Raw genomic sequence first — 22,480 nt, forward strand, 5'->3', positions numbered from 1 at the left:
GGACAAATACCAAAAACCAATGTAAGTATTACCTACAATACATACTTGAGCAAGAAAAGCTTACAAGGAATAATAAGCTCTCTTTTCCTAAAACAAACTACTTGCCCCTAACATTTGGGGTGAGTAGTCAAGTACTAACCACACGAGACAAAATTGTGCATCCCACCAACAAGGATGGAAGCAATTGAATGACATTTCCGAGTGATTAAACCACTACACTCGAGGGGACATTTCTCTGCTCTCCTAATCGAGCTAAATGAAGCATCCTGCAACTAAACTGCATGGCATTCTACAGCCCTCGAGAATCATGTAAGTCTTGATATTAATGATGGCTGTTCCCTTTGTATACCTTCTCCCCTTGGACTTCTGCTTATGATTCTCTCTCTTGTAAGTCTTCTCCTCTAGAATCCCCACTTATGATTTTCTCTTTTTGTTAGATTTGTTGCCACGCTCATCTTTACTCCTTTTCTTTTCATTCTTACTGTCGCTAACCTTGCTCTTCTTCTCTGGCTTACTTTTGTTGGATTTAACACTGACTAAGCCACTTGAGGATATCTTTCCACCAAGGGTTTTCTCAAAGTCAGCCTCTACGGCAAATTGTTGAAGCAACTCAGGATCCAACAAGCCTTCAGCCTTGGCCTTCATGTCACTCTGATACAGCAATCAGTCTTAGTGCAATTGTAAAAAATGGAAAAATAGGAGTTTAAGCAGGCACAGCCTTAATCAGATTACCTTCACTTTCTTTGAAGCGTTGTCTAGATCCTCCTCTAAAGTTATTTTGTGAGGTTCCATCACAATCTATAAAAGAAACATTTGGTAAGAATGAAGACATCACATATAGTTGTTACAATTTTGATAGTGCACATCAGTAAGTAGGATTAATGGCATCTCTTTATGAAAAAATGAGACCTGATATTAAACTTTAATCTAACATAAAAATATACCATATACAACCATGACCATTATGTGAGAATGCATAGGAAATTCATCTTATTTCCAAATTCAAGGTCAGAATTCTTGGAATTTTCTTGACTTACTTCTTTTAGACGGGGAAGGGCTGATTCAACGTCTTTGGTAGCAATACCATACAGGTATTTGTGGAACTTTTTCATCCCTTTTATAAACAATGACAATATTTGCTGCCTTTCAAGTTTCATCTGACCCTGAAAAACGGCAAAGGAGATACATTAGCAAAGATACAAATCACATACTATTAATTGCACATCTAGGATCTGTCTAAGCGACACAAGCTTTTTTCAAAAAATACTCCTTATCCATTTATCTAAGTTCATCATTTACCTTGATACTTCTAAGAGAATCAAATTTGACCACAATCAATAGTTTTGCTCTAAATGGAGACATCATCAACATGAAAACCTTTCCAGACGCACAGGTAATACATCCTCCACTACATATTAGTTGCAACTTTGGGTATTATTTGTGAGAGAGAAAATATTCCAAAGTTGCAACTAATATGTAATGGAGGTAGTACAATTATTTGTAAAGATTTATTTATCAACAGCAAAGACAAGAGATGGAACCTCGATGTATGATACGTCTTGATTCTGCAAGCCAATACAGAGCAAAACTGATGCCTGGGCATATGACAATGTAACAGGTACTCTCTCTTGAAAGTATAATTGTGAAAGGACAGGAACAAGGTCTAGGATCTGTAGAAAGCAATAGCAAATAAGAAATCCAGAAGAAAGCCCATTTCTGTGCATTGTGGTTATCAAACATCTGATGCATCAGCAGATTTTATAGAAATCAGTCCAAAGATGCTTTTAAAGGTAGCACATGATATTTCGAATGACTGACAACAATAAAATATGAAAAGAATAAAACACCGAAAAAAGCAAACCCTAAGATTCCTACTATATGATACACTACCAACAAGTGTTATCTGATCATTGACCTCTCAAGTTAAACTTCCATTTGACATATAACTCTTTTTCTTTGCCTGAAATACGTTGGCAGATATAATTCTATAATTATAATTATGATTTGGTCAAAAGAGTCATCATTCGATTTCTCAGATGAACATCCATGCATAGCACATTAGTGAATATATAGCTCTTTTGAAAATGCAAATACTAACTTCAAAGGTCTCTCAAAATAATAGCATCTCCATGTTCTATTTTTATTATTTCTAAAGATTAATCCCTGGCCTTTAGAGGCTTCTAAAACATGAATATCAGCCATTGCACTTAGTCTTTAGTGTCTACAAATTGAAATCTATGTTAAAACTTTTCATCAAAAGTATTTCCCATTTTAAGCTTCTCTCCAACCGTCTTCCCCTCCAGTATTGTTTATATTGTGGGTCAAACAAGAGATTTGGACAGCCTTTATACAAGTTCCTCTGTCATCCCCTTAGTGTGGTCCCAACATCTCAATATGCCACCTAAGAAAAAAACACTAATTCCCTTTCTTTTTTCCCTACTCCTTAATTCATGTCCCTTGCACAGTTGCACAGCCTATATACACAGAAAGCCTCAAGCGACATAATTATCAACTCTTTGCTGAGAACAAAATAATGAAATATGCATGCCCCCCCTTCCCCCCTCTTTCACCCCACCCACCTACACCCTGAAGATTCACATTACAAAATAGGGGGGGGGGGGGGGGTTGAAGCTGCAAGGAAAATGCTAGGCCCAACTGGTTTAGATGGAGAGGAATTAAAAAAATGGTTTTGCTAAAGAGAAATAATAAGGTTGTTGAGAAGGTTAGGAATCATGACAGAAAAATGGTGGTTGTGATGGAGACAAAAAAATCTGGTGCGCGAAACAAAGCTCTACTTCACAAGGGATAGGGAGATTTTATTTTCATTCAAGCAAGAGGAATATCAAAACGAGACAGACCAGAATGGTTACATGGAAAATCAAATTGGAAGAGGGTAATAAGGAGCTTTTCTACTTTATTGCAGGAAGGAGGGACCATAAATAAGCTAGCATGCTAGATGCTTCTTTGAAAAGTAAATCTGCAAAATACTACCAGACGGTAATCAGCAAGATTGTCTACGTAAGCTTGCAATCTCTTCATGTCATGAGGTGATATATACTCCTCTATAGTCTTCAAAAACCCATCCATGTTCAACCCTGATGATTCTGACTCTGCAAAGTTGATTTTTGGGTCCAATACACTGTAAAAGAAGAGCAAATCAGAAACTTGATTCTTCAATGAATAAACATGAAGACGCAGACATTAGAATTGCTAACCTCATTGCAAGCTTGTACTCCATGGAGCGAAATTCATTGGAGCAGAGTAATCTACTAAACCTTTGCTTGAAATCTAAAGATGAAAGAACAATCAATAACGATCCCCGCACATAAAAGAAGCATTCATCTCATTTGGAGACTGACTCACCTCGATAAAATGGAGCCAAGAATCCCAATTGATCAGATGCATCAACTTCAATATCATCATTATGTAATGGCTTTAAGACCATGCAAGTATGTTCTCCAGTCACAGCATTCTGATTTAGCACACAAATGACATCCACACACACACACACAAACACAAACTTCCATTAGCACAAGCGAGAATATAATGTGAACTTTATGAAGAATAAAGGCAGTTGTTAAATCTTCTTGGTTTTCCCAATTATGTTTGACTCATATTAGGCAGGATGACAAATCAAATACTACCTCTATTCTTTTTCATTCTACTCACTTTCCATTCTTATTTGTTATTTTACTCAATTTACTTTATTCTACTTTAGGCATACCCCCTTTACCAATTTACACCTCTTATCCCACAATTACTACACCTTTCCACACATTCTTACTTTATTCATCTTTTACTTACACAGTTACACCCATCCATCGTTTCACAGTCTTAATATATCTCCTTATTCAGATTTTTCTTAAACTATGTATCTGCAATAACCGAGTAAAACATAAAGGAGCAGAAAATTTTAAAATCCAATATCTAGGTGGAATGCGAATCCAGAAAACAAAACTTCCTACGAATTAAAATAAAATCAATTTCATTCATCCATCACATGAAATGAGATTTAGCGGTTTAGCCTATGTACAACTTTAAACTTTTCAAGGTAATGATTAAGAATATAGATTAAAAGCTTTACTCAGTAGTTTCTATGATCAGAAGAAACTGAATTTTAAGCCTAAGACTTTTGGTTACTTTGAAACACTTTCTTCAAGTTTTATTTGTTTTTTACTCTTCTCTTTGGTCTGTTTGTTAATATTTTACAAACCCTCCTTGAATCCAAAACCTAGGATGTAAGGTCATATCTAGTCCAAATTCTCAAGGTACTACACCTAGAGTAACTTTGGAAGTGAAATACCTTATACAAAGGGATGCCAAATTTTTCAAAAGATCATGTTCAAATTGCTTACTTGCAACCAAAATGAAAACACATGTTGCAACTTAACAGCAATTCGCTAATGAAGCCCGTCCACAACTCCATATACAAGTCAGACTAATTATATAACCAAAACTCATGATGACAATTCAAAAGCCTCCCACACAAATGCAAAAGGTAGGAAAGTAAGAGCACTAACCGGAATCTGGCCAATATAAAATGGAACAAATTTGTGTTTCCTCCAAAATCGGAAGAGGTCAAGTGTAAGGCCAAAGGATACACCAATGTAATGCAGTTTCTCAGGACGTCTTTCACGAAGATGCATAAGTAGTGGAGGAAGGTTTGTTCTGGGCTTAATATTTTCTTCTAGCAAAGAAACCTGCATAATAATATGAGAGAAATTTAGCCTAGAAAGTGTGCCTGGCATACCAACACAAAAACACTAATCTTATAGGACAAGCCCATTAAAACATAGTACAGTTAATAATACACAAAACACAACTAACACCAGGCCATAAATCCAAAGTTTCTACATAAGGTGTTGAAGCTCTATAGAAGAACGCGTGCTCATATAAATCCAAAGTTTCTACATAGCTTCTATATCTAACCTATATATAAATCTCCCTACTCTTTGTTTATGGTTTTGATTTTTGTTCTACTCACTTTACTTCATTCCATTTTAGGCACACAATCATTACCATTAGGGGTGAGCAAAAATTCAGGGTACCCTGATCTGGAACCGGAACCTGTTCGGAACCGCAGGTTCCAAACCCGGAACCTGTTGATCAGGTTCCGGTTCCGGGTAATAAAATTAGGAACCTGTTGCAACAGGTTCCGGTTCCGGGTAATAAAATTTTGGACCTAGAACCTGTAGGGTACCCTGTTAGCGTGTTAGTACATGTTCCCTACAAGATACATGAAACCGGAACCTATATGATATTAAATATTCTAGACAATTAGTGTTGGTTTGTTATATTTGAAGTAGTTTACTAAAGTTGTAAGCTTTTATTGTGAACATCCATTTTTAAAAATATAGATTTGTCACAATTTATCAAGTAACTATTAAGCTTACTTTGAAAGACAGGGTACCCTGTTTAGGAACCGGAACCTGCAGGTTCCGGTTCCGGTTCCCAATTCTTAGGAACCTGTTGCAACAGGTTCCGGTTCCGGGTACCGATATTTTTACAGGGTACCCTGCTACGCTCACCCCTAATTACCATCATACCCCTCTTACCCAACAATATATACACCTTCACAATCTCTCTTAATTTACCTTACACCCAGCTTTTACACCCTCTCTCTTACTAAATGGAGCTAGTATACTTATGAGTTAAACTTCAGTCCTTTCAGCTTCCCACCTTACTAACACCAGGCCATGTAAAGAACTAGCCATGTTTATATAGTTTATATTATAGGTTTTCTATAATCAGTCTGAAAGTAGAACTAGCAAAAGAACACACACACACACACACAAAAAAAAAAAAAGAGAGAGAGAAACACCCACTTTATACAACAGCACGAAAAATAAAGCATTTACTTATTTGAGTTTTACCTTTTCTGCTGCCTGAACAATACTAACAGGTGGCTCATTAATATCCTCATCATCATCATCATCATCTGCTTCAGATGTGGAAGTCAACTGTCCTTCAAAGTACCTGAAGGCCAGCAGCATTAAATATCAGCATGATATGGTGTGCAGTGTGGAAATGAAAATACTATGATCCAGAAGAGAGTACTGGCTCCAAAGTATATCTCATCATTCTCAAGGAAGCCTTCAAAAAGAAATAAAGCTACCAAGGAAGCAGAACAAATCAAAGAAAATACAATATTAAATATTTGTCTCTCATTCACCAATTGTCAATCAGATATTAATATATTTTTAAATACAATTAATGTATAGCCTAAACTATGACAACTGCTTCATCTTCTACTTTTAAGAAAATAAAAAAATAAATAAAAAAAAAAAACCAGTGATTGTACAAGGGTTATCACAAGCAAACAAAATATTCAAGACAATGGAATAACAAGTGGAAGTATGAACAAGCAGCATCAAGTTATTCACTCGTTAATTTCTCTGAATAATAAATGAGATTCAATGCTGGGAATCCAAGGATCTGATCAGACAAAATGAAATGTCTTAGTCTAGGTAATGCCTTTCTATTAAGAACTTTACATAATATGGACATGGATACACAGTTGCTATGCACAGTATTCGGTGATTGCAATTGTGTATGCTCCTTTCACTTTATCTTGCAGCCTTGGAAGTTGAAACATTCCAACAAGCATGGCTGCAGTATATACATATAAATCCCACAGCTTTAAATGTGGCCAACTATTAAGTTGTTTATACCTTGCCAAGAGCTCCACAGCAACTGAACCATACCCAAGCTGCAGAAAATCAGGAAAAATCCAACATTATAGTGACAAACTCAAGATTGTAGAATAATCTCAATAAATCAAAAACAAGAGAAAGCATTCACCCGCATGGCACTAGGATGAGTGGCTATCCGCACAATACGTGCACCTGAGAGACTAGGGAAAACTGTCTCTCGATATTGCTCACAAAACTTCCATGGTATTTGGTCTCCATGAGGAGAGCGACCATCACTTAAGCTCCTCAGAGCAGATTTTAGAGAGATTTGTCCTTCTAGACAGACCTGCAGAAAAAATTTTAAATTCAAATAAGCACACTACATCACAATACTGAAGATAGAATTGACATATCCATCAGCACTAAAAACAATACAACGTACGGACATGCTCTAGTAATGCTAATTAAGAAAATTATGCCACACCAATTTCCCAACTAAGAACAAAGAATGCATGGTATCATAGCGAAAAAAAGTCTAGCTTCCCATGTATTGTTGACGCTTATCGAAGATTATGTGTTGCCAATACTCCCTTAGCCCCACCATATAATGCTTATTTCATTTTCATGGTCAAATTTTAAAAAGCTCGACCAAATATTCTCATATATATATATATAGACAAAAAACAGACTTGTGATACATTGTTAGATTCGCCTCAATGCGTAATTTCATTGTATCCACTTTATATAACTTTAGCTATTGCAAAATTAAAGATATTGGTGATCAAAGGTATGTCTTGAATAAGGTACCAATGAAAATAGGCACCATATTATGGGATGGAGATGGTAGAAGAATTATAACAGGAGAGAAACTTGCTTTAAATAAAAAGAAATACAAGTGCACACAGATGTGCCCTACAAGGAAATAACTACCCCAAAACACAAATTTTGACAAGGAATACAAATTCAAAGCAACTTAAAATGACAGAATAGGTCAAACCTGAATTACACACAAAATATCAGGAAGATGATTCTTTGACTCGTCAACAGGGCCTACATAAACAATGTTACCATGATTTTTGAAACAATATCAGTTAGAGATGTTGAAACCATTAATTCATTGATTGCTTATAAGGCTTGTTGAAATCAAACACATACCGAGCAGCACAAAAAGGTGATGTGCTGGAGCATCGGCCATAAGTTGAAGGTCATTTGGGGAATTTTTGTAGTGAGATGCAACATATAGAGCCATCATTCTCTGCAGGTTCAGTATATATAAGTATCCTAGAAGGCAAATAAAGACCATGCAAGTTATAACCAAAGCAAAATGTCCGACATACCTGTAGAAATAATTCACTGTCTTTGTGATAGGAAAAAAGTGTGTCGCGATTAACATAATAAAGATCACATTCACTGGGAGGAGGCAACCTGGTTATGAACAAGAGATAGAATTACTTTTGGCATGTTTTCAAGAGGAAGAAGGGCAACCAGTAAATTGACCAAAGAATTAATGATGTCATATTGATGTTTGACATGTTTTCAACCTGTTGATATTGGGTATGTAATTTGCAACATCCAAACACAGCAACTCATTAAGCCAGAACTCAATGGGGTCACCAGAGGCATATCTGATAGATTCACTTAATTCTATCTTCTTGAAAATTCGGCCTGCAACAAAGAATAAGAAATTCAAATCGTAATCATTATCAGGATACAAAATGTTATCTTTTTGTATGCCTATGTTCAATAATGTTCCACGCAGCATTATGCCAGTAAGGTAGTAGACCATTTAGCAAATTAGCACACTTTTATTCCACACGGAAATGGTCTCATATCACAACCAGTTTGGCTTTATGCCAATGGAATAATCAAGTAATTATTGCTGTCCCTTAATGTAGGCATTGATTGGGGAGGGCATAGAAGAATATAAATTCAACTAGAATTTAATTAAGAGCTGCTACAAAACTCAGAACTAACAAAGATAACAAGGAAAGTCAGCACCAAGTGGACAAGAAAAAAGGCCCAAGAATACTATGCCTTCATAAGAATAAAAAAAATAAGGATATAGAATTGAAGATCATATAAGCATTATCATAAGCATGAAAATGGCAAAATTCAACAAAAGAAATGTCACAAGCAAGCACTACAAACTAAAATAAAAAGATTTGGTACAGACCTTTTAAAGGTTCTGCAAAGAATTAAGATTTATTCATGCTCTTTTATTAAAGCTTAGACCCTATTTATACCAAGGAGAATCAATGGGAAACTTCAATGCTCTTTTTTTTGCCACTCAGCCTCCCCCCACCCACTCTCTCAAACACACAAAATCAAAGAACCCATGACCAGGATCCAGCAAAACTTTGGGTTGACCCTTAATCTCAGAGGCAATTATAATTCCCTAATTTTTGTGCTTCATGATTATCAATCAGTACTTCATGTTCCAGATCTAGAACTTTTGCTCAAAACCAATGCTATATGGAATGCAGTATGTATGGAATGCAATCCACAACCTAAAGTCATTACTCTAGTCTGCATAACGAAAGTTCTAAATTGTGTTTCACAGGGGGAAAGTGAATGGTGTAATACTGATCTAAACCCTAGATAATATATTTGACTGACAGTTAAAGATGATTCGTGGTCTCCAGGCTTAACAAACCTTAGTTTTGCAATGCACAACCCATATCACAAATTCACACATCACTACATCAGTTCAAACCCTTGATCCAGGTAAAATTGATGTACTCACTTTTTACTGAAGAAAGAATCAAAACACTATCCTGGACCAAAAGTCTTCCATCAATAGATCCTTCTACCCATACATTGCTATGTACAAGTAGATTCTCTATCATCATTATTTTAAATGCTTTGATTTCATTTTAAAAACCCTTCAGAGTAAAATCTAAATCGATTTTCAGCCATATCAGCATAGGCCATATACTAACAGTCTTACAGACATGCGAAAATAAAGAGCTAAGAACAGCTGCTTTCCAAATTTAAAGATGAGGGGAAAAACAACTAATGATTACAGTTGATCAGTCAACAGACCAACAAATATAACCATACCGGTAAGAGAACTATCCAAATTCTTAGACGTCTGACTCTGCTCCTCTAGTTGCTGCAGAAGCTTCAGTGATAATGATCGTCCAGTACCTTCATAACTGTATTAAAACAACAAGGAGAGCAATGCAATGAGGGAAAATTGATAGTAGAAGTGAAAGTATTTATTAGTATGCTTTGCCTTTAAAACCCAGTTAAGGAGTTACAACAGATATTTTCACAAAATTAATGACAATCTCAGGCAATCAAAGCGAGGACATATGGCAAGAAGGCACTAAAAAGCCATCCACTCTAGTGAATTTACTGCATTGTCACTTTTCCTGATAGTGCCACTTTAACATTATTAATTATTACGCCTCTACTATCCACAAAAATTACCAAATACTCCCTCCGGCCCTAAATGTCTGCCCATATATTCCTTTTTAGGTCATCCCTAAAAGATTGCTCCATACAATGTCCAAGGGGAACTACAAGTATACTCTCACAAAAATTACTTTAGGTCCCGACACTTTTCTATCTCATCAATGTCAATGAACCAGATGTTAAAGTAAAACATGGCAATGGGGTAAACAATAGGGGACAGAGGGAAGACACAAAGTTTTGGCAATACTGGTGGCATTTCTGTGTGATCTCTTTTCTTTTCTTTTCTTTTCTTTTTCAATGCCATAATTTGCTGTTATTTGTAATTAAAGAATGAAGGTAGAAAGTAAAACTTCAGTGATATTTTGGAAGTGAGACAAAGCAGAACAATTTTCAGTTTAACAAGGGCACAAAAAGAAATTTTAAGAAGCACTATGACAAAGTAGAAATCATTCTTGAAAAGGAAGATAAATAATAACAATTCACATAGAAGCACTGGCTATATCTTTAAAAATTTAAACAGAAAACAATATCATACCCATTAACCGTAGACGATATGAAGACAAGATAAGGCCCTAAAAGAGATTTCACAACAGGTAAAGGAACAGCTGCTGCTTCATCAATTACCAAAAGCTCAACTTGAGATAGCTTTTCATGTTCATGGGGTTGTATATACTGTTACCACAAATAAGGATCAGTTAGTGAACAAACAATTTCACACAAAAAGGTTCACAATTACTCAAGCAACACATATTTGATGAATCATTATATGACAGTTTGAGCAGATGTGGATACGGGTAGAATAAGTAAGATACCAAAGAAAGGAGAAGGTCATATCTCATTAAACCGTCTACACATATAAGGTCACCAATTAGCAAAATATTCATCTTCCACATGAATTGAGTTGAATCTAGATGAATAGTTAGTCTGGTATCTCTTAATATGAGGAATAAGGAAAAATCATAAGTTCTAGGAAATTTAGCTCACATAAAAGAGAAAAACTAGAGTGTCCTTGTTAAGAATCACTCTAAACACTCACAGTCTAACTCAGACAGACGAGTATTCATGCAAGATCCAATTAGACCCATTTTAATAGAAGAATAACACTTTACAGGCACCAAATGCCACCATCTTCTTAAATCTTACCTAGATGCCTTTAAACACTTAGCTTTTAGGAGTTCCCAGCGATATTAGTTTACTGTGGCTATTCTGTTTCACTGGTAACATCAAGTACTATATTTTCAGAATTAGCATTTTCATGTTTAGCTGAGACTCCATAAAGCTTCTGCCACAACAGCTAGAATAACTCAAGCTTCACAAAGACCAAAGAAGTTTGCAAAATGCACAAAGATATTCTCACTTAACATCCTAAGATGCCTCTAAAAAGTTACAAAATTAAATGAGGCTACACATCAAATATCTTAGTCATCCCACCTCACATATAGAAATACTCAGTCAAATTTATAATATTACCAATAGTCACATAAAATTGGCCATGTCAAGTATCTGTAGAGATAAGGTACTGTTAAAGGACTCATTGCTCCATGTAGCGTTATATATAGAGAGCAATTTATAAACCTATATTATTCTGGAAAAATAGGCCGAAACAACACCAAATCTAAGGTGCACACAACTGCACAAACTATTGCAGGGGCAAACAGTAACACAAACTTCAACCAAGGGTGCAGAATCACATAAACTGCAATATAGAAGCATAAATAATTAGAAATTGATATCACCCTTTGCCGTCAATAGTGTATGCAGAATTGCGCCCTTGACCGAAGTTTGAGCTGCTGTTTATTCCAGCAAATTGTTTTTACCATTAACCTTACAAATGTAAGTCATAAGATGAAGCGGGACACAAAAGAGGGATCAATTTATTAAATGGTAGGTGACTAACTAGTTAACCATTTAGCCACACTCTTCCACATCTCCCACCCTAAAGAATATGCACTGTCTCTACTCTCTACTAGCAAAACCTCAAGAGGGGGAAGGAGGCATCATCTATGCCTTTCTTCATTTTTCCAACTAGACAAAGAGAGATTCTTAATATTCAAATCATATTTTGCAACAAGGCCCACTTTGTTTTATGCTAGCTGACACTCCCTCCATTTAATCATGCAAAGCACCAGCAGTGTCCTACACTATACAAGTTTTAACTTAACCAGTTTACCATAAATTAGAGTATATCATATTGATTAAAAATAACATAAAATATGATAGAGATACTTTGATTATTTAATAGATGTATGTCATGTACTAAAGACTTTCTTTTTGAATAATCTTTATCAATTCACTAGAAATTTACATGCAAGATTCAGCCACAATAAGCATAATTGGATAAGTGCCGTACGAAAAACGCAGGGAATACATTTATTTTGTCTCTGAAGCCTTTTTTTGCCAGTAATGTTTCTTAAGGACAGGACTGTATGAATGTCAAGCCACTACCCTCATGCCTCGCCACATATGTTTTAACAGATTGGTCAAGTGAATGTGCCTGGTCACCATAAGAAGGCTCTCTTTAACATATATTAACAAAAGAAAACATTTGTTTTCAGCCATTGGATCAAAAGACTACTTTTCTCGGGCTCTGAGCATGGGTCACTCACAAGTTCCATAAGAGCCCATTCAAACAAAGATTACCACAAAGCAAAGTAAGGTAGGCAGTTGGCTGGCAGTGTATTACATAAGGAAGACAAAACTTCAATCTAATCAACGGAATATAAGAGAAACTATACTTCTTGAACATATTTAGGGAAGGATAATGGGAAATGAATACATGAGAAACTTCAGAGGTCTCATCTAGGTCCAGAAACAACCTAAGTTCTATTCATCAATCCACTAACACTACAGATACGAACAAACAGACAAACATTGAAAGAACTTAGTTTGATTCCTCATCAGAAACAATCATAAAGAACTGCCACAAGAAGCCATTAAATTAAATAAATTGTTTAGGGGGAAAGGGAAAAAAAAAAAAAAAAAACCTATCGTTAAAAGCATGTTTGTTGAAGCAAAATATTACAGATCAAGTAAAATATTATGTCCTCGCCTGGATTGTTTGCCTATGTTGTTTGTAGATATTAATCCGCACAATTGCTTTCTTAAAATCCGGATTAGAGCTTTTGACCACGTCATAGTCCATATGTTCCTGTAAAAAAAAGTATTAGTTTCAAGGTCTGAATTCTCAACAGGTGTATGAATCAATATTAATTTATGAAGAATTTTGAACCTTATAATCCAATGAATCAAATCCCTTGCAGATAAAATCAAACAAGGTCTTCAAATTTTCAGGACTTGGTGCTGTTACATATATATTAGAATACCTGTAGATATACACTTTAACAATCAATATCTACAGAGGTTAACAGCAATTTAAAAAAACACATCTAACATCATTCCTTCCTCCTTTTGCTTGTTAGAAAAAGCAAAGGGAGGAGAAAAGGAGGGATTTGCAAATACTACCCAGCAGCAACAGCTCCAGCAACTGCCAAACCAAGTGCTGCCGATTTACCACGACCACGAGCAGCAAGTAGGGCAACAGTACTACGGAGAGTCTTATCCAAGATGGCATCAAGAAATGTAATGACTGCTTTTCCCTATGCATACAATAATGTAAAATTGAGCACTTAAACTTCAAAACAGTCATTAGCCTCATCGGAAAAATCATATGAACAAAGAGGGAAAAACTTTATTTCTCATCTTATTTTCCAGTACCTGATCAAGGGTGCAACACTTTTTAATCAAAGGACCAACAGGAAAATCCTCATTGAGTTCCTCTTTCAGATTCTTTAAATCACGTTCAGCATCTGAAAGTCCATCAGAGTCCTAAATCCCAAGCTCAAGTTAATACAGAATGATTAATGTAGGACAGAAAAAGAAAAAAAATGGATGTTTGAGCCATACTACATTTTCTTTAATTTTATAAGACACACTTTGTAATTATCTTATGAATCTACACTCGAGAAACTAGGTAGTGTATACATAACTTTCTGGCTCAATCAGAACACTCTCAAATAGGATAGACTACCTCTCTAACAGGAACAGGAGTGATTGACCTTATATGAGTTGAAATAGGTAATATATTCAACTCATCATCCATAACTACACATGATCTGCAGGAAGCGATTGATAATAAGAACCGTTCATTGAAGCGCCCTGTGGCATTAGAATGGGATTCTGTGCGAAATCTCTCATGAACATCCTGCACTTGTTCAAATAGACCAAAAATTAACAAAATATGCATGAAAGGGAAGTAACAACACAGTTTTTATCCAGGGAAAGTAAGCTTAGAAGCAGCTCATACCATAACCATGGTGCACAGACTTGTTAATGAAGACAGAGAACGCAAGAGCAAAACAATCAGTCCTCCACCCTCCACAGTTTCTATAGTTCTTGCCAGAAGGTTTGGCGTCAATGCTTCAAAATCCTTAAAGCAGCCAACCAACAAATTAAGAAAGCCACAAAGTACCAATTTAAGTAATCAATAAAATACAGTAAAAAGATGATCAGGTCAGCCAACAGAAAATTTTAACTACCTGTAGTATGCACATGCCAAAGGTATTACCAAGCACTCTTTCCGAATCTTTGTATAAGCAGTATGTTATCCCTCCACTTTCGATAAAAAGAGAAAAAGGATCAACTTTCTCAGGATCTAAAAGTCCTCTCTGCATTAATTTCTTCACCTGCTTTGCACGTTTTTTCTTGTGGCTGTAGAGAGCACACCATATAGGTCATAACAATACATGATACGACAATACTCTACAGGAGGAGGGGAGGGGGATTCCGTAACTTGATATACAACCCAACTGATAGCATGTTACCAATTGAACGCAAAAGAAGTAAATCTACATCCATAATGACATCATGTCTACAACACAACTGAACAAATAACGCGAAAAAATCAACAGCAGGAACAAGTACATCGTCTAAATGAATAATGTACAACCAGCTGAGACAAATCCATTAGTCCCCCCATCTTCTTGTATATATGTAAATTTTTTCACAGTTAAAACCATCCTAAAGGCATCTAAGTGAGTCAGTGACCTAACCACATAAAAATACAAAACCCGACAAGTGTTACCGAGTTAGCAGTTAAATCTTTCAGCACTTGTTTGACAATAAACCGAAGCAAATTCGGGATAACTCTTATCCACTCCTATATTCCACAAAATCCCCAATTTGGGGAATTCCTCACACAAAAACCAACTAATTCTCATATAAAAAAACAAAGCTAATTCAATTTTAAAAACAGACATGCTTCAAATAAAAACAATTCAACAAATTAACAGGTTAAATAAAAGCAATTAAACTGCAAAAAATGAAAGTTACCTGCTGAGTTCTAACTTGTCTCTATAACACCAAAGCACAGTAGGCCTAGCCTTAACAACAGCTTTACTAAGCATATAATGAAGATTAACAATCTGTAGAAATTCAACAATAATTAAAATCCTCAACAATCAAATTCACATAAAAAAACACAAATTAATAGCAAAAAATTGATTGAAAATTAAAAAAGAGGAGAAAGAAAAAAAGTACTTGGTCGCGAGATTTGTCACCGATGATGACGAACAAAGAACGGTGCCTGGTTTTGACGCCATTTTCGATTAGGGTTCGGATGCGTTCGTCGACCTTCTTCCTCATTTTTGGTGGTTCTGTGTATAAGGAAAAACCAGGGTTTTGGGTTTAAGAAAACGGCCGCTATTTTTTAAGAGAGTTTTAATTATGTTTTGTATACCTTGCTTCGGTTTTGTTTGTTTGTTTGTTTAGAGCTTGGAGTCATTTCCTTTTTTTTTTTTCTTTTTTTTTTTTTTTTTGACGAGGAGCATGAAGTCAAATTGGCAATAATTAATGGTTAGACCAAGTTTTTTGAAAAAAAAAAATCATCGTGACCTAATATTATGATCTCTCGTAACCTCACGTAATTGAAAATAAGAACAAGTTGGTAGAGTCTAGAGAAGGACACATGACACTTTTAAATTTCTCATGAATTTTCCGGTTATTGAATATTATTATAACAATCGGCAAGTTAAAGACTCTAAGACCATTTCCAATGGTGAGACTCAAGTTTGAGTATTGAAATACAAAATGAGTTGTTTTTTACCTCCAATGGTGATATCATACCCACTTCTCATTTAGCAACTCATAAAAAGTTTAAATTCTCAATAGTGAGACTCTCTAAAATATACAAATGTCACTTTCAAATTATGACCCATCAATTAGTATAAGATTAAAAAATAATACTTAAAAAAAGGTAAAATTTAAATAAATTACCAAATATATTAGACTATTGACAAGGCCTCACACTTTTTGTCAAATGAGACTCAAAATTGAGTATCTAAACTTAGCAACTTTCTTTTGGAGTTGCTAAGTTTAGATACCAACTTATTGGTATACATTACAAAAAAAAATACTCACTTTCTCCTAAAATTCTCACTTGAGTCTCACCATTGGAGATGGTTAGACCACCCAAAGGGTCCTTGCACACTCTATCAATACTGAAAACAAACATTATACATACTAGTAAATATTTTGTTTTGAACATCACTTGAATCTCTTACGTAAGTGTACTTTAACTATCCTTATAGACTCTATAGTTGTAATGCTCGATTATATTTTTAGTTCGAAAGAAAGGAAATGAAATTGATTTCATCAAGAGGCTAGCTCAAATTGATGTTCATGTTAGACAGTCATGCCATCTGAAGATTCCGAACACTTGAATCTCTTATACTATCATTAGTTTAAATATGTTTTTGTTTGTCATGTAAATATTTGTTGGTTTGTGTAGTCTTTGTATTTTACTTTTATGGTTGTAATCTGTGTTATTTATTTAATTAATGGCAAAGACTTTCTCAAGAAAACCATTATAATATTTTTTTATTTATACATTAACATGTGATAATGACGAAATTTAAATCTCTAATAGACCAATAGAAATGACAACACAAGTTATTTTGATCGAATCATCTTCACATGATAGGTCTTATTCAAGTTAAATCATTTTTCTTAATTACTTCGTAGCTCTTTACAATATCATAAACAATATGAATCACGTTTAATTCAAATTTATATAGCGACATACCATGCTTATCTCAAATAGTGTTCAAATTCAAGCCAAACATTTGTGTTATTGTGTACACGGGCCTATTCTCTTCAACTTATTTTCAGTTCAGTTCGCTTAGTTCAGTTCAGTTCAACTCCAATAAGTTCAGTTCAATTCAGACAATCAAAATAGACTCTACTCCGTAAACCAATCAGCTACGAGTCAATTTTGCCCTTCTTAATTCTATTTCCAAACCCCAACGTGGTGGAATGACACAATTTGAATCCAGAAACCTTTACCAAATTGCGTAGCGTCAAGGGTTGAAGACTTGAAGCCCCCCACTCTTTCCATCGTTTCGACTCCATGGATATCGTCTTCCATTTCTCACTGTAGTTCCACCTTCTTCTGGTTCGAAAATGGCGTTTTTGTCAACAAATACGTTCTCTCTCAATTCATTCACCAACATCCCCTGCTCCAAATTATCGTCCTACAACGTCCGAATTACTAAAATTAGCAATCCAAATTCTGTAACATTCCCCAGAAATCAATCACTCACCACTGCATGTAACCCTAAAAACAACACCCAAACTTCAAACCCCACCAACTTAATCTCTCATTTTCTCTCAACCCACAAAAAAATCCCCAAAATTTTGACTGAAAATGCTGTGAAATTGCTTGTTGGGTCCTTAATTTTGATGGGTTCTCTTAGTTTTAGTACACCAGTTAGGGCAGTTCAAGTTCAAAGTGGTGTAAAATTAGAGGAGGAGAGAGAAACCCAGAAAGAAATTGCTGAAGATGAAGAAATGTATGAGAAGTTATTGGAGCAAGAACCCAGAAATGTGGAAGCCTTGAAGGTGGTTGTGAATTTGAAGATGAGAAAAGGAAAGACTAAAGAGGCTGTAAAATATGTTGAGAGGTTGATTGATATTGAGCCTGAACAAGTTGAATGGAGGCTTTTGCAAGCTCTTTGTTGTGAAATGATGGGGCAATTGAGTACAGCTAAGAGATTGTTTAAAGAAATTCTGAAGGAAAACCCACTTTTGCTTAGAGCTTTGCATGTAAGTTTGTTAGGGTTTTATGATTAATTATCTTAATTTGATTATGTTTGCAGTTTGCTAGAGTAGGTGAATGTTAAATGTGTAGATAAATTTTGTTGGACTTTTATGGGATTATGGAAAATGTGATGTTGTGGTTGTAAATGTTGTTAGTTATTGGTTTGGATGAAAGTTTGATTTTGCTAATGAGGTTGAACAATGACAATTGTCGGTATGAATGCACGATGTATATTGATTGTTGGGAAGTTAGTAATTTAGATTGTGGATTATGAGAGTGCATAGTATGAAGCTGAGGTGTGATTGTAAAATACCTGTTGAACAAAGCTCTTAAAATTGCTGTTTGCGAACAAAGTACTACTATACACTGCTGTGCTGTGTGTGTTATGGGAGGTTAGTAGTGTAGATAGTGGATAATGAGAGTGTATTGTATGGAGTTGAGACTGCAATTGTAGGATGATTTTATACTGCTGTGTTGTTTGTGTTTTTTTGTAGTTTTATAGTGTAGATTTTGGATTTTGAGAGTGCATTGTATGAGGATGATGTTTAGGAGTCCCGAAGTCTAATTTTCGTTGTTAAGTCCCCAAAATTAAGATAGCCATAGTTTTAGGGGATGTTAAGTGCATTGTTTGGGGCACAGCTTCAGGTGGCTTAAAGTTAATCTGTAATACTAAATGCTTTAAATCAAGAAAGACATGATTTAAGGGTGTTTTTTGATTTATTATCACGTAGGACATTTGCTTTATCTTTTCTCTCCTATCTGTCAGGGTTTGGCAATGGTTATGCACAAGAACTATGAGGAGGCAGCAGTTTTTGACATGTTGAACGAAGCTCTTAAACTTGCTGTTCGTAAAAAAAGGGTTGCTGAAGAGAGAAATATCAAGATTTTGATTGCACAAATGCATCTAGTAAAGGTGATATTGAAATTTTTTTGCTTATTGTGCTCCTTAACTATGTTTTATCATATGACGCCATTACTTTTTCTACTTAGTGATCGTACTATCATCTATAATCTTTCTGAAAATTTAATTAGTTATAATACAAGTGGCAAATAAAAACTAGTTTGACAAGACTGTCAGATTTATGTTGCCATATTAACACCCTCTATCAGTTACTGCTGTGGTTTATAGTTGTTTCCCTGTAATGTGTCAGATTCGATGTTATTCAAGATGCCTTAGGAGTCCAGATTTCAATGTAAATCTTCAAGTGCTATAATTTTTTAAGTTATGCAAAAGAATATGAGTTTGTTGAATTAAAGCCCTTTATGTAGATATTGTGCCAGATCAAGTGGCTTTATAAAAAAATGTTTTCACATGTATTAATTTTTAAATGACATTTTGTAAAGAATTGATATAAATTTTCAAATATATCCTTGTTAGTAAATTTTAAATGCCACCATCATCACCATCGTGACCACCAACATCAGCATCTTGATTACTTCCCCCTAAAAGAAGAGCTTAAGGAGCTCGAGCCAGCCACAGTAGCCAGCAGCCTTTACTCTTACTAATCTGATTTGGGTAGAGAGATTGTGTTTCGTTGTAAAAAAAATATATTTGAAACAGACTTCCCCAATTATATACCAATCAATCAAAAGTGATTATTCTGTATGATCATCCACAAAAATAATAAGAACAATATGAATATCTCATGGAAAATCTGGTACAATCATATAGGGAACTAACCAAATTTTGAAATATGTGAGCAGTGTGCCAGAGCATGGTAATATATCAAACTTGAGCGAATTGAGGCAGACCTTATAAAGTTTTTGCAGAGATACCTAATTTCTTAGCATAGCATAGATTTCTGGATGCTTATCAGAAAGGATGTATGTGCCCAAAGTAGAATGAATTTCTGAATTTATATTTAACAGGGCGCATGTACCTAAAATAATGGGCATGACATACTTTCAATAATCTAGTTTTGACCTCTTACATGGTCATATGTATATGTGTTTATTGCAGGGGAATTTTGATGAAGCTTTGAAGAAGTACGGAGATCTAATTGCTGAAAATCCTCGAGACTTTCGACCTTACTTGTGCCAGGTTAGTTTTCACAACAACTACAAGCATATTGCACTCTTCAAATCAGATGTCACTTATTTAAATTTCACCTTGTCTTCCGCCCTTGTTGTCCTCCTTGCCAGAGTCCGTGACCTAAATGTCCACATTCAATTTTTGCTTTGTTTTTCTGTGACTATTTATGTAAAGAACTCATGCAAATAACCTTAGGCACCTATGCCTCATTGTTTCATTCTGTAAAAGTTATAACTGTTGGTAAAGCAAATTTCTTGCACTGTTCATCAATGCAAATGTCCTGACTTGCTCAATTTTTCGAAATATTGAAGAAGCTCCTTGTTATTGATGACCTAAATTGAGTGAAGGAAATCAAGCTTGGGATGGATTTTTAAAAAATGTTTTGGGAAGCGGCAAGTTAGGAGGAAAGGTTAAGTTATAAGGACTAATTTTGGACAATTAATTTGGAACTTCGAATTATTTGAACCTCTACGGCCCTCTAGCTGTTCTGTTGAGTGGTGGACTTGCTATAAAAGGTAATTCTTGTAAGATGCTCATCTAGTATAGAATCACTAGGAGGAAAATAAATACTACTGGACTTTACGAGGATTGTGATCGACTACATGTAAAGGATGGGCAGAACAAGGAATTAGAAACATGAAGTATTCTACTGTTAAATGAATTGGCTCACACGGTGGTACCATGAAATGTGAACATTCTCAAAGTTAGCTGACTTGAGGGGGTTGTTACTGCACTTTCAGTCTTCTGTAATGTATTGCATTGGCCTTTTGTCCTCCATTTTGTGTTAGTCAGTCTGTTAGATTATCAATCTGAGATCTCTGCTAGCCTCGAATCTTTGGATCTTGCATCTTGTTATCTAGCTGGCTGCTCATTCATTCTAATCAAGTAATCATCCATACATCATATTTCAGGGAATCATTTACAGCTTACTGGACAAAAAGAAGGAAGCTGATGAACAGTTTGAGATTTACAGAAATCTTGTTCCAGAAGAATTCCCACAAAGAGGATTCCTTGAAGATGTTGTAATGGCAGCAAAAACGGAATCGAGAGAACAGCTACAGAAGGAGTTTAACTCTCAGTTTTCATATAAGAGATAACTAAGTTTTGAATATGTGGTAAGATTTTTTAGCTGTGTTATATTCATGGCTATGTCACATTGACCCTTGTAAGTTGGAATTTGCTTTCATCATTAAAAATCTGTAAACTGACTGTAAGTGAATTCAACGAGAGAGCTGCTTCTTGTGATAAAAGTAAATGACTATTTTTCATTAAGGCAGCCATGTCATCTGTGGAGCTCCTAAGCTTTAGCAGGTAAAGGAAGCCATATAAAACTATGTTGTAGGCTGCATTTTTATTTGCGTATCCACTAGACCGCTACCCTGCACCTAAACATGTTGATTTTGTTTCTTCATTACTTGAGCAGATGGAATGGGTTTGTTAGCAGAAAGCTACTCCTTGCGTCTCTTAAATAAACAATCAAGGGTAACATAGGAAAATTCAAAGTATAGTAATCTAGCTAGAAAGTAGCCTATGATTTGAGACGGCTTAAAAAGGTTGTGGCAATTTCGCCTTCATTTAGGTACACAGTTTATGAAAAATATTTACTATCTAGGTCTCATAATTTATGAGACCTTTAGCCTGTAATAGATTATTGAGGTAAAGAAAATGATTTCCATGACATTACAATCTAAATTACTTTATTATGAATTTGCTGATTTATTTTTCCATTGTTTTCTTGTACAGGTCCCTGGCTGAGTTGATGAACCCCTTTGCTAAGAAGATCCTGTCTCAGGCAATTATGGAGGCTGGAAGCTCTTTATTTTTCGAGAAATGACCTGAAAGTCACCAGGAACCACAAGCTAACCTCACTATCCCTTGCCGACAATGGCATTGTGTGTACATATAATTTTCACTTGGTAAACTGAAAGTGTTGTCTGATCTATTTAGAAGTGTTTGTTAAACATCAAGCTCCTTTTTCTGGCTGATAATCTTGTAGACACTAGCCTGTGCATGGATTCTTGCTGCAAAATGTTAGAAAATTTTGTTTTATTATTCTTGAAAATGATATCTGGTGGTTGAAATTGTTTGTTTGTAATTTGGATGGCTTATATTTTTTCTCAAAAGATCTTTTTGCTTGGATCTAACATGGTCTATTGTCAGCTCGGGTGAAGTACTTAAGAAATGGGCAAGTTGTAGGTGAGACTATCTCTAATTTATTGTACATGAGTATATTATACAAGAAAATCCTTGTATATGACTATATTGTACAAGAAAATCTGATAAGAGTTTATTACCTCAGGATTCAGG

General features: G+C 35.2%; 2 protein-coding genes across 2 annotated transcripts; one reads left to right on the top strand and one right to left on the bottom strand.

Moving 5' to 3' along the window:
• Nucleotides 1–7: 7 nt before the first annotated feature.
• On the bottom strand, nucleotides 8–15,770 carry LOC145600909 (RNA cytidine acetyltransferase 1-like). Its single transcript, XM_081656775.1, has 26 exons — nucleotides 15,585–15,770; nucleotides 15,378–15,469; nucleotides 14,585–14,756; nucleotides 14,353–14,475; nucleotides 14,077–14,250; nucleotides 13,764–13,874; nucleotides 13,512–13,645; nucleotides 13,279–13,372; nucleotides 13,099–13,197; nucleotides 10,585–10,721; nucleotides 9,693–9,787; nucleotides 8,174–8,297; nucleotides 7,970–8,057; nucleotides 7,788–7,887; nucleotides 7,630–7,682; nucleotides 6,802–6,978; nucleotides 6,672–6,709; nucleotides 5,874–5,976; nucleotides 4,521–4,700; nucleotides 3,364–3,472; nucleotides 3,216–3,288; nucleotides 2,992–3,139; nucleotides 1,542–1,670; nucleotides 1,038–1,163; nucleotides 733–798; nucleotides 8–651 (listed from the first exon to the last, which is right to left on the bottom strand). The coding sequence occupies exons 1-26, from the start codon at nucleotides 15,687–15,689 to the stop codon at nucleotides 415–417; spliced, it is 3,087 nt and encodes a 1,028-aa protein (XP_081512901.1). The 5' UTR covers nucleotides 15,690–15,770; the 3' UTR covers nucleotides 8–414.
• Nucleotides 15,771–17,367: 1,597 nt separating this feature from the next.
• LOC145602095 (protein SLOW GREEN 1, chloroplastic-like) lies at nucleotides 17,368–22,312 on the top strand. The gene is made up of 5 exons (XM_081658241.1): nucleotides 17,368–18,146; nucleotides 18,908–19,054; nucleotides 20,102–20,182; nucleotides 21,085–21,288; nucleotides 21,917–22,312. The coding sequence occupies exons 1-4, from the start codon at nucleotides 17,505–17,507 to the stop codon at nucleotides 21,268–21,270; spliced, it is 1,056 nt and encodes a 351-aa protein (XP_081514367.1). The 5' UTR covers nucleotides 17,368–17,504; the 3' UTR covers nucleotides 21,271–21,288; nucleotides 21,917–22,312.
• Nucleotides 22,313–22,480: the final 168 nt, after the last annotated feature.

The sequence above is a fragment of the Chenopodium album genome, chromosome 21 (genome assembly GCF_948465745.1).
Source record: "Chenopodium album chromosome 21, dcCheAlbu1.1, whole genome shotgun sequence".
Lineage (NCBI taxonomy): Eukaryota > Viridiplantae > Streptophyta > Magnoliopsida > Caryophyllales > Amaranthaceae > Chenopodium > Chenopodium album.